Below are 13266 nucleotides of genomic sequence, written 5' to 3' on the forward strand. Positions count from 1 at the left end.
ATGAGGAGGTCCCTTGCGATCTCGAACAACTTCCTCGAATGAGTCCCTCCCTGCTTGGAGATGTAAGCCAAGGCTGTGGTGTTGTCGGAGTTCACCTCCACCACCTTGTTTAGCTGGAGGGACTTGAAGTTTATCAAGGCCAGATGAACCGCCAACAACTCCTTGCAATTGATGTGAAGTGTCCTTTGCTCTTGATTCCATGTGCCCGAGCATTCCTGTCCGTCCAGTGTCGCACCCCAGCCCGTGTCCGATGCGTCCGAGAAGAGACGGTGGTCGGGGGTCTGAACAGCCAATGGTAGACCTTCCTTGAGAAGAATGCTGTTCTTCCACCACGTGAGAGTAGACCTCATCTCTTCGGAAACAGGCACTGAGACCGCCTCTAGCGTCATGTCCTTTATCCAGTGAGCAGCTAGATGATACTGAAGGGGGCGGAGGTGGAGTCTCCCTAACTCGATGAACTGGGCCAGCGATGAAAGTGTCCCTGTTAGACTCATCCACTGCCTGACTGAACATCGGTTCCTTCTCAGCATGCTCTGGATGCATTCTAGGGCTTGATTGATCCTTGGGGCCGACGGAAAAGCCCGAAAAGCTCGACTCTGAATCTCCATACCTAGATAGACAATGGTCTGGGATGGGACGAGCTGGGACTTCTCTATATTGACCAGGAGGCCCAATTCCTTGGTCAGATCCATAGTCCATTTGAGATTCTCCAGACAGCGACGACTTGTTGGAGCTCTTAAAAGCCAGTCGTCCAAATAGAGGGAGGCTCTGATGTCTGCCAAGTGAAGGAATTTCGTAATATTCCTCATCAGTCTGGTAAACACAAGAGGTGCCGTGCTTAGGCCAAAGCACAGGGCTTGGAACTGGTACACAACCTTTCCAAAGACGAACCTTAGGAAAGGTTGGGAGTCTGGATGGATGGGGACGTGAAAGTACGCGTCTTTCAGGTCTAACGAGACCATCCAGTCCTCCTGCCTGACCGCTGCTAGGACCGACTTCGTCGTCTCCATCGTGAACGTCTGCTTGGTGACAAAAGCATTGAGAGCACTGACGTCCAGCACCGGTCTCCAACCTCCTGTCTTCTTCGCTACCAGGAAGAGACGGTTGTAGAAGCCCGGGGATTGATGGTCCCGGACTATGACTACCGCTTCCTTTTGTAGCAAGAGCGACACCTCTTGTTGCAACGCTAGCCTCTTGTCCTTCTCCTTGTAGTTGGGAGAGAGGTTGATGGGAGATGTAGCTAGAGGGGGACTGCGGCAGAACGGAATTCTGTATCCCTCCCTTAGCCACTTCACAGACTGAGCGTCTGCACCTCTGCTCTCCCAAGCTTCCCAGAAGGTCTTGAGTCTGGCTCCCACTGCTGTCTGGAGAGGAAGGCAGTCAGAACTTGCCTTTTGCGGACTTGGAACCCTTCTTGGACTTGCCACGGTGACTGTCGGCACGGGTACCTCCTCTGCTGGAGGTTCTGCCACGAAAGGGCGGGATGAACCTAGTTGCAGGTGTGTCTACTGCTGCAGGGCGGAAGGGTCTAGGCACGGAAGGTAAGGTTTTAGCCTTACGTGCGGAAGATGCCATAAGATCATGGGTATCCTTCTGGATAAGCGAGGCAGCCATCCCCTTGATCAGCTCCTCCGGAAACAGACACTTGGAGAGAGGAGCAAACAACAACTCTGACTTCTGGCAAGGAGTGATACCAGCCGATAAGAAGGAGCAAAGATGTTCTCTCTTCTTAAGCATACCCGACACGTACGAAGCCGCAAGTTCACCAGACCCATCACGAATGGCTTTGTCCATGCTAGACATGATCAGCATGGCAGAGTCCTTATCCGAAGGGGAAGTCTTCCTGCTTAAGGCTCCCAAACACCAATCGAGGAAGTTGAAGATCTTGAAGGCACGAAAGACTCCCTTCAACAGATGATCCATGTCGGAAAAGGACCAGCAGATCTTCGATCGTCTCATAGCCAACCTGCGGGGAGAGTCAACCAGACTTGAGAAGTCGCCCTGGGCAGAGGCAGGAACTCCCAAGCCGGGTTCCTCTCCCGTGGCATACCAGACGCTCGACTTAGAAGCAAGCTTGGTAGGCGGAAAGATGAAAGCAGTCTTTCCCAGTTGCTTCTTGGAATGCAACCACTCTCCCATAACCCTCAAAGCTCTCTTAGATGATCGTGCGAGAACAAGCTTGGTGAAGGCAGGAGCAGCAGACTGCATGCCCAGAGCAAACTCGGAGGGAGGAGAGCGAGGGGTTGCAGACACAAACTGCTCTGGATACAAGTCCCTGAACAAGGCAAGGACTTTACGAAAGTCTAAGGAGGGAGGCGTAGACTTGGGTCCTTCAAAGTCGGAGTGCGGTTCATCCAAATGTGCAGCTTCGTCATCTGATACTCCATCATCCGAAAGCTGAGTAGGAAGTGGCAAAGGCAGGGCAGAAAGCTGAACGGCTGAATCCGGCAGTACGGGTGCATGCGTAGCTGCTGCGGATCCAACATCATGCCGCTGCTGGTCAGTCTGCGAGCTGGCAACAACCAAAGCAGAGTGCTGGTGCGTGGGAGGGGTTGCGGTGGGTTGCGGAGCATGCTGTATGGTATGCGGAGCATGCCGCATGGGTTGCGGAGCATGCCGCATAGAGGCAGAACCCGGCAGCTCTACAGCACCTTCCCACTGCTGATGCGGAAGCTCACGCATGTCAACGGATGGTGCAGCAAGAACATGCGTCTGGCAGGGTGGACTGCGCATCGGTGGTGGAGCTCTCACAGGTGGAGTGTGGGAGCAGGCAGCCGCAGTATCTGCTGAGCGCACAACCTCGGCGGGTTGTAGGTTAACAGGTGCAGTGTCAACCTTCTCAGCATGATACTCCTGCATGAATGCCGCAAGCTGAGACTGCAGAGTCTGCAGCATGGACCACTTAGGGTCTACCGTGGTTGGAGCAGCAACAGACGGAGCAGAAGCCTGTTGTGGAACCACTCTACCTCTCTTGGGAGGTGTGCAGTCATCGGAAGACTGCGGCAAGTCCGAACTGACCCAGTGGCTACACCTGGGCCGTTGGACTCGCTCGGAAGGGACCTTACGTTTGAGCGGTCGTGAAACCTTGGTCCATCGTTTCCTCCTGGAAACTTCTTCCACAGACGAGGAATGTAAGGGCTCATTCGTCTGTTTGTGGATGGGACGATCTTTGACAGATACGTCCGCAACCACTGAGGATACATCCGTGCGCTGATCAAGGCCTGCCGAACCCTTTGGTCCTTCGACATTGCTTCTCCCCTGGGCTTGGGAGCTTGCAAGAGGTCCCGGACTGGGAGGACGACTGGCACGCACAGATGTACCCTCATGCGCAACACTGACACTGACACTTTTCACATCACTAGCACTGAAAACACTTCCCACTGCACTTTTCGCTTTCAGCTCTATGACATCTGCCAAAAGCTGATTACGGTCATTAGCCAATGACTCCACTCTGTCACCGAGAGCCTGAATGGCACGCATCATATCCGCCATGGATGGCTGAGCACTAGTAGCAGGTTCGGGAGTCACCACTACAGGGGAAGGAAAAGGTTGAGGGGCATGGGGAGAGGAAAAATCCACAGAGCGAGAAGAACTCCTGATTCTCTCCTTCTCTAACCTACGTGCATTTTTAAGGAATTCGTTAAAATCGAATTCCGAAAGCCCAGCGCATTCCCCACATCGATCTTCCAATTGACAGGATTTACCCCTACAATTGGAACAAACGGTGTGAGGATCTATAGAGGCCTTCGGAAGACGCCTAGCACAAGCCCTAACGCTACACTGCCTGTACTTAGGGACTTGAGACTGGTCAGACATCTTGAATTGTAGAAGTAGTCAAGGGGGAATTCCAAAATCTAGCAAAGTTCGTTAACAATTAATCCAAATTAATTCCAAAAGCTTGCTAAGCTAATGATAAAGCTTCCTGAATAGCGAAGGCTAAACTCTAGAGTGAATACATCACCAAATCGTGAACAACAACTCCAGAATCAACAGCGTATCCAAGTAGGTCTTGCCGGCGGCACGACAGAGGAAAAATTGAGTTCTTGTTGACAAGAAGTACTTGAGTACCTACTCACAGATGGCGCTGTTGTGTACACCCCCACCTGGATAGCGATCGCTGGCGTATCCCGACCTTAGATTTCTGTCGGGCAACGGAGTTGACAGCTACATGATCATCGGGTAAGATTAATATTGAAAATCAAGTTTTACTTTGATCTTTTAACTGCTGAATCTTAAAAATGATAAAACTTACATATTTGTACCATTAAAGCTATTTTCATCTTCGCCCGATGGAACTATGCAGGTATGATCCTGCCGTGGTGCCAAAAATGCACTGCCCAGTGCATGTGGGGATGGAAAACTCACAGCTGTAGAAAGAACAAGTTACTTTTAAAGTACACATAACTAATAATGAAATACACTAGAGGGTCAATTAAATAATGACGTCTGATCTTTCATGAAAAAAGATATATCAACCAATGGTTCTCCAACTACTGTACCTGTAAATGTAAAATCTTAAGTGGATGAAGAGTGAATTTTTATAATTGGGGTTAACTCAAATCCCACAGAAGAAAAGAATATAATAAAGATGCTCAAAAGAACTCTTTATCATCAATGATCCACATCCATTTCCTAAACACACAGACCACATAGGACCGCTGGATGTTTTACTTTTTAATTAATTTTTTACTTTTTACATCTTGTTATGGTATTACTGTATCTTCAAGCTCAATACAACAAATTGGGGAAGTAGTTGGTAGTTTTTCTAGCTATGCAAATCTGAGTCCTTTAATTAGGGAAATTACTTCAGAGCAAGTTAGCATCGGTTATTGAAATATTTAACAAGCAGTTATACGACTGGAGAGGGTGCGAGTCAAAATGTACTGGGCCCTTCCCAGTTGGCTATCATTCACTTTTGATACTTCGACCCAGGACTTTGAGGTGTAGTTTGAGAAGGGAAGTTAGATTAAAGGACTCTGGTTTGTATGACTAGGAAAATACAAATTCCTTTAAAATGACAAATTTGTAGATAATTTGTATTTTTCCTAACGATACAAACCTTAGCTATTTAATAGGGGTATTACTTTCGGTGAAGCAAAAAGATGAGCCACTAAAATTTAGCCAAGGTTAACTACCCATAAGGCTAGTTAGCGGGAGGGAGGTTAGCTTGCTACCGCTCCCGCACACACACCGGTGATTTAGCTCACTTTGCTTGGAGGTAGGACTTCAAGGGGGATACGGCTGGCGGGAATGTTTGTATAAATAGCTAAGGTTTTTATCGTTAGGAAAAAAATACTAATTATCTACAAATTTGCCATTTGTTCCATAACTGAAATACAAACCCCGCTATTTAATAGGGGTGACTCAACCCGTTAGGAAGGGTGGATGTCCCTGCCAATCTGGCTTTTGGCTTTACCTGGGAACTCCTCATCTGAGTATGTTAGTACTAAAAAATAAAGTCCCCGCGCCTCGCTAAAACCTTGCTACGCAGGGGCCGCGGTCTAAGCAAGCTGTGTGTTGAGATATTTAGAAGTGTGACTGTCCAGGTAAAGTTATTCTGAGTCTTGTAGGAAAAATTGTAACCAAGACTTTCCCAATACCACCTCGTCAGGGTATGGGGTCGCAACAGTATTAGCTTAATACTAGGTACACAAGGGAGCATGGTTTACCTGCAGTGGTTTGAGGTCAGCTTATGAAGAAAATCCAGGATGCTACTTTTTCCAAGAGAGGGGAGGATGAAGAAAAGAATAAGAGCCAGTTAAACCATTTCAATCACGCAGACTAAAACCGGCTAACAGTGCCTCCAACCTTCTGCTACTTGTGCAGCCACTACAGAACCGATAGAGATCGTATCGAGTTCCTGTGGGTCACGTCTTGCAGGAGAAAGGTTGTGAAAGTCACCTAGAGCATTCACACCGTTGCTTGTAGAACCTGCGTCACAGAGTAATCTACAGTACTTAGAAGGGCCAGGGGCATAGCTATGCCCCTGACATAGTGGGTCGATGTGTTGGATGAGAATCTGGATGTTTGGGTGATCATCCTCGTCTCTTCTAGTGCTGACGACAAGAGAAGGTACCCGAGTGGGCTGTTGCCGTTCTCTTGAGGTAGTGCCTCAAACCTCACCCCAGGTACAGTAACAGATGATCTGGATCGTCAGTTACTGAGTGGAGACTTGTTGTCTAGAATCCGTCACCTCTGGAGACTGTGTCTAGCAACAAACTCGGGGACGAAACTGAACATTGCCTTTCCCTCTTCTCATGAATGGGGGATGTTGAAAGAGAGACCATGAAGTTCCTGGACTCGTTTGGCCCCTGTCAAAGTGTGTAGGAACACTATTTTCTAAACCAGGAGTAAATTTGTTGCCTAGTGAAGTGGATTGTAGGGAGGTCTCTTTAGATACCAAAGAACTCAAACCATGTTCCGAGATGGAGGTCTCAATTAAGACTGGGAAAAGACAAGTTTGTAAGTCCGCATGAGTTAGGAAAGATCTAGCGATGAGGGGATGTCCCTTCCTTTCACTATGAAAGCGAGGTTCAAGGTTGAGTGATCGTCTTTACCTACTAAAATTGAAAAGGGGGTCTCTTCCTTCTGCATATACTAGAGGATTCCGCTACTGTATTGCTAAAATAGAGGTATCGAGTGGAGAGTATGCTTTCCCGTGACACCAACCACAGAAGACGTTATACTTTGCCTGGTAGACTGATGCTGAGGAATTCCTCAGATATCCAGACAAGCCTCTCTGAGAGAGGAGGTGCTGGGTAGTCTCCAGATGTACAATCATAGCGAAGCTATAGCTTGTGGTAGATGTCGAAGCGTGGCTGTCTGTGCCATGGAGAGGGTTCTCTTGGAGGCTCTATCATGAGCTGCAGAAGGTTTGGAAACCGTTCTGCGTAATGCCATAGCAGAGCTATGAGAGCCCTTGGAGGCTGACTGATGTTCTAGCCCAGTTAAGTACCCTTCTTTTCAGAAAAAACAGGGATGGGACGTAAACATCATTGCTGTACCCACCGTTGTTGGCATGCCTCTTGCCAGAGAGCCTTGGGATCTAGGACTGGGAAGCAGCCGAAGCTGTTGTGAACAGATCCATAGTTGGAGAACAGCATAAAGTGAGGACTTTGTGGGCTACAAGGTGATCCAAAGACCATTCGGTACACCTTATCCGAGATGCTGTGCACAGATTGTTGGCGAGCACATTCCTCTAGTCCAGAATGAAGCGGGCTGATCGTGGTACCGAGCGGACTTCGGCCCATCTTAGTATTTATACTGTTAGATGGGAAGAGGCTGCGAGCAAGTTCTTCTTGCTTGTTGGAGTGAGCCCCTATATGGTGCTATCGCTCATCACACCACTGAGCGGCCCGTTAGGAACTGATGAGGCTGTTGAAGGACTAGAAAGTTGGCCTTCATCTCTGAAAAGACTTAAGTGAAGGTACTTTCGGACTCTGTCCACAGGCCTGAGATCATGTAGTGCAGCACTATGGTTCCTCCACCATTCTTTTGATGTGTCCAAGAACATCATCAAGTCCTAGGGGTGGGGAAGGATGAGAGGGTTACACCACTCCGTAGATTCTCGAATGACACCCAAGCCTTGAGATTCGTCCAAGCTGCTGGTCTCATGGGAATCAGAATGTTCAGGGAACCAAAGGCCTGATTCCAATCGGACTCAAGTCGCCACAGGAGAGAACGAACCCTGAGGCGGCCATTGGAAGCTAGACAGGCCAGGGATGATAGGTATCAGAGGAGAAATAGTCACTCTGGGCTGGGAGTTCTTATTGACTTGAGAAAGGGTCTCTTTTCTAAGCCTAGTTATCCTCTCTTTGTTGTGAAGGTTTTGTGGAGATTGATGTCTAGAATCATTCTCAGATATACCAGTCTTCTGAGAGGGCAGTAGGGAAGATTTCCAAAGGTTTACCATGATCACCAGATCTTGGTAAAAAGACTTCAGAAGTTTCGGTGCTAACGCAAGATTGCCATCGAGTCTGCTACGGTCAGTCAGTCGTCCAGAAAACGGAGGAGACAGAAGCCGATCCTGTGAGCCCAGGATTGGTGCTGTGGAAAGATGGAAGCACAGTGCCCTGAACTGGTGTTTCTTGTTTGTCTACACTGAATTTCCGATACTTCCTAGAAGATGAATGGTTTGGGCCTTTAGATTAGAATGGATTTTTTCTACGAGGAACATTATCTTTCAAGTTCAGATTATTATGGGAAGCTGAAACCTCCAGTCAATTATCGCACTTCATCCTTAAGGTAGGCCAGGATATGTTAGAACGTAGGTTATCCTTTTCATTTTTGTTGGACCTGGTTTCATTAAAATAGAATACTTCACTTATTTCTAACAGACAAGAAATATGTTTTCCCACTTTTCAAAAGTGAATTATATTCATTTTGTTGATTACCTTATCTTGTTTGAGAAATGGGGTCTTACGTTGGCAACCCGCCAAGAGTTGTATTTTCTTGCAGACAATTTCATGGGGGTGATAAAACTTTAAAGAGGGCGACGAAAATCCTGCTTTGTCAGTATGAAAACCCATCCTTGGTTGGCGTGAGGCAGTGGTGGCCTGTGGCTAAAATCAGTGGGGGTAGTGCTAAAAAGATTTGCAGTTTTTTGCTTTAATATTGAGTAGAAGGAAACATACTTGCATAAGAAAAGGTATTCAGAAACTTGATAAAATCCTAAATGAACAAAATCTAAAATTTTTTACATACCATACCTTAAATTGTTACTGTTCAAGCTTGATCCATTCATTTAAAAATTAAATCCATTTCCTTGTTTTAATATGAACAAAAAGAGCTGATATTTTCTCCCTGATCTTTGGATGACAGACAACTGAGGAACGTTTTTGTCCATTGAAAGCGCTGCAAGTGTATTTAGTCTTTGCAAATTCATAGTGTCTCTTAGAAAAGTTTTTATCATTTTCATTGTTGAAAAGCTACTATATGCCTTGGTTATAATAACGGGAATTGACAAGAAAACAGAAAAAAGGTAAAATACACAAAAAACAATCAAATAGAATAGCAGGGAGTAGGATACTAATCTAATTCCACATTTTATTACACTCAAGAATATAGTTCACAGTTTTCAAGCACAATACCTGTGCCATAAAGTAAAAAAAAATAACTACCCTCCACCAACACACCAAGGTCAGCACTATGGGAACGACAGTGCTCTTTCTCCCTCTCAGCCCGTGGCTCAGAATCGTGTGCAGCTTAGTGTGCGCATGCAAACAGCAGCCAACCATCCCACAGCTGGAATTATGACGGCACAGTTCCATACAAAGATTCCTTTTATTGATTATAGTGAAGGATGACAACTGACATTAAACATTTTATACTATATAAGTATAAAGAAAGAATTAAGAAAAATCATTATACTGAATATTATTAATAATAGAAAATAGGGGATATTGCAGTTCCACAGAACTAGTCACGAGCAGCCACTGGCATGGGGTATAACAAAAATTGAAAGATGGACAAGACGACGATGGGATGAATGAAACAGCTCCGAGTGGCTACGAGAAAGGTGGAACTGAAAATCTATGGATGCCGGCAGTCATAGTTCTTCTTTTTCTTCTTCTTCTTTGTCTGTATCTTTTCCCACTTTTATGTGGGGTCACTGTTTCTGACCAACTTTCTCCATCTACCTCTGTCCCACACTTCATTGCCGGTGTGACGGTCTGAACAATCCCCAGGTCTCAGAATTCTCCTTGACATTGTATAATGGTTCTTTTCCACCATTAGCTTGCTTCGCTCGCATGAAAATAAAACATAAAGCTCGTATGTACTGGTAAGCGGTAATGTTGAGCTGCGCACGCTAACATTACAGGAAAATAAAACATCAACCTCGTATGCACTGGCAAACAGTAATGTTCACGCATGCACAGATTATCAAGGAGAATTCTGAGACCGGGGGATCGTTCAGACTGTCCCACCGGTTAATCCCTTTGATCAAAGGTCATCCTTGATAGTCCATCCACCTTTGCTTTGGTCTCCCTCTCCTTCTCGTTCCCTGTACTGTACCTCCATTTCCATCACTGTCCTCCCAATATACTGTTCCACTTCAGGCAATGAGAAATACCATACTTTTCTTATAACATCTTTACAGGCTGAACGCCAAAGAAGGACCAATTGCCCATTCTAATTACCCCTGAATCTCATGTCTCCCTAACCTAACCTAACCAAGAAAGTAATTTCCTTAGAGGAAGTCTTAGTTCACCAAAACCCACTATTTCCCAAACTGGTAAATGTGTAGGAGAGCTCCGCGGAAGATCTTGAAGAATTAAAACACCTACAATTCACTATTATATCATATAGAACGCTTATATAATAGTCAATATATGAGCAGCTTCTATTTAACGAAGATATTCATGTGTATAGTTATGTTTCACTTGGATTTTTTCTAAGTGTTTGTTTTTGTTTACTGTGTGATGTCTTGGCTAAATTGAGCTGTTTCACCGCCTTACTGCGTATGGCAGACTAGTTCTCAATGCTATTCTAACCAATAGCAGGTGTTTTCTTGACGTCACACTGTTTGAAAACCAATCATGGCGGTTTTTACAAATCTAGCCAATGCTGACACTTATTACTTCACTTATCCCTGCTATTTTTCCACCAGTTACCACAGTTTACGTGAAGTTCCGCGGAGGAATATTTTTGCACGTCTCGGATCTCCCTTCAAACTAAAAAGCTCATTTTGCCGTAAAGTATGGAGTAGTTAGCAGGACCTTCATCCCGTTCCGACTGTGTCACTTGTGACAATTGCTTTATTTCTTATGGGGATTTTTGTGTACATTATTCAGGGAAAGTTGATTTGCTAATTGCATTTGCTCAACGTCATGGTTTGATTTTGGCAGAGAAAAAGTGCCCTAATTGTGAAAATGTGTGCCGTATAGATTACAACAAATTAGCATTCCGGTGTGATCGTAGTGTGGTTACTCGTGGGAAAAGGAAGAGGAGGTGCAATTTTTTCGTGTCTTGTTTCAAAGGTAAGTTAGATATTGAGACTAATTTGAAGTTTGTGTTCCTTTTTTTGCAAAAGGCGTTTTCATTTGAATTTGTTTCGTTTGAACTGAAACTCAATGTGGCCTTAAGGGGGGGGTCGCAGGGGGGGGGGGGGCGGAGCCCCCCCCTCCGGTATGCCTAGGTAGGGGTACAGGGCCCCATAGGCTAGGTTAGGTGGGTGTCTTAGGTTCGGTGGTGCCCTGAAAATTACTGTGGCCTTAAGGGGGGGTCGCAGGGGGGGCGGAGCCCCCCCCCCGGTAGGCCTAGGTAGGGGTACATGGCCCCCAGGGTAGGGTAGGTAGTTATATTAGGTTCGGTAGTGCCCCGAAAAATCACTTTTCTCCTCCTCCCCCCACCCAAAAACACCGCTTCCCACTGGGGTCCCCCATAATTGTAGTAGTAGGTTTATGCTTACATTTTCTGTGTAAGAGTTAGGTGGTTGTAGGAGGATTATCTCACAGTTTCAAGGTAACTGTAGCTCTAATTTACTGTTTTCTTTCGTTTTCTACTTTTAGAAACTTTTAAATCGAGCGCGGAGCTCTCCTACACAATTACCCCCAAACTAACCTAAGAGACCTTCAATAATCGTGGAAAGCTTTCCCCGTCCGTAACTATAAACTCATAATTTCTTTAAAAGGGAGAAAAATAACAATTCTTGTTATTGAACATTACATAAAAAATTACCCTTTTCCCATGATTACTGACAAACATAGGTTTATAAAAAATATGGTAACGAAATTCACATTAGGCCTACCTGTGACAAACTATGACTCACGGTGATGTAGACCACGTTTAACTGGTTACGGGGAGAATTGTGTAACTGTTTTTGTTGTTTCATCAACACATAAACAGTTAAACTCTAAACTCGCATTGGCTTATAATGTAATTCTATCACAACCTATTTATTAATCCCAATTTCACATTTAAAATAAAAAATTAACGCAAACATTTTTAGGCAATTCGCGAAGAAAATATATTTATTATACGGCCAATTGGGTTTTCAATTGACTGAGTAATACGCCAAGTAGGTTACCTTATTAATTGTTGTGCGATTGAAGTCTTTTATAGATTATTTAAATCATATAAATATAACTGTTTAAAAATCATAATCGTGTTTGAACAGTCAACTAAATTTAGAAAATATTTTTTTAATTAAAAATAAAATTATTCACGAGATAAACATGTATAAGGTGGCAAGTTATTTTCTACCAAGTTATATTGATATATATTTCGTATCTGATAAAAGACACGTATAAATTCTTAATGGCATATATTTGGTAAAGATTTTTGACACGATCATTGTTCAGTTAGAGCTCAATAATATAGAGCCCTTTCAATGACGTCACTGGGAATCGCTGGCGGCCATGCTGGAGGACATACAAAGCAAAATCATAGCGGCTGCTACAGCGAATATGGACAATGAGAGCGACTTTGTCAAACAATTGTCGGGTGATGATAAGCCTTTTTACAAGCAGAAAATCGATCTAATTGATGGCCTAGATCCATACCAGATGCAGAATTCATTCAACTTATGGCACAGACAATTCAGATGCTTTTTAAACTTACAAAGGCAGAACATGAGTGGGCATACATTTCCATTGAATAATCTGCTTCCAGAATTTGTTGTTTTTCCCTTTAATGCTTTTAAGTCCAAAATTTGATAAACACTTGGCCAATGAAGAGTGTTTATAATTATAAAGCTAATGTTGATCATTTAGCCTAACCTTGTATATTATAATTTTTGATTGTCAAAATGTATGTAAAAGTTTTGCATTATAATGTCAAATCTTTATCAGTTCATGCGTAACCATTGTGTTTGTGTTTGTGTTTGATTACAAATGCTATAATTTCTTATATACATATAAACATATGATGGACAAACTCTATTGTAATGCTCTTGGATGTTCGTTTTGCCTCCTTGCAATTAAATGCGCAAGTTTAATTATTTTTTCGATGTTTCATATATAAGCTGAAGACCCCAGCTTTCAGATATTATTATTATTATTATTATTATTATTATTTATAATCAATGTTTATTCATCACATAGGCCTGTACGTCTGCACAATTTAATACACAAATTAAAATAAATATAAATATACACTTAATTATATAGAGGCATGAGCACCTTGACGAAATAGAGACATAGGTAAGTAGCCTTTGTTAATATAGCCAATATGGGCGCTTTTAATTTTTTTTTCGAAAATCGGAGATGCCCCTTTTGATGTTTAAAAATCGAGATGCCCCCTCCCCACACACACTACACACTGAAC

The 13266-nt window shown here is 44.2% G+C and overlaps 1 protein-coding gene across 7 annotated transcripts in view; it reads right to left on the reverse strand.

Moving 5' to 3' along the window:
* Positions 1 to 13266, reverse strand: part of LOC137658722 (organic cation transporter protein-like) — a 178880-nt gene that overhangs the window by 82150 nt on the left and 83464 nt on the right. For 5 of the 7 annotated variants that reach the window (XM_068393725.1, XM_068393721.1, XM_068393724.1 and 2 more), the window contains one exon: positions 4253 to 4367. Coding sequence is in view for 4 of the 7 variants with exons in the window: in XM_068393719.1 (XP_068249820.1) it covers positions 4253 to 4367 (115 nt within the window). In the remaining 3 variants the exon portion in view is untranslated. Of the gene's footprint in view, positions 1 to 4252; positions 4368 to 11749; positions 12010 to 13266 lie in introns of those variants that run through there. The other 2 variants (XM_068393720.1, XM_068393723.1) reach the window with 2 other exon arrangements.

This window comes from Palaemon carinicauda, chromosome 19, assembly GCF_036898095.1.
Source record: "Palaemon carinicauda isolate YSFRI2023 chromosome 19, ASM3689809v2, whole genome shotgun sequence".
Taxonomy (NCBI): Eukaryota; Metazoa; Arthropoda; class Malacostraca; order Decapoda; family Palaemonidae; genus Palaemon; species Palaemon carinicauda.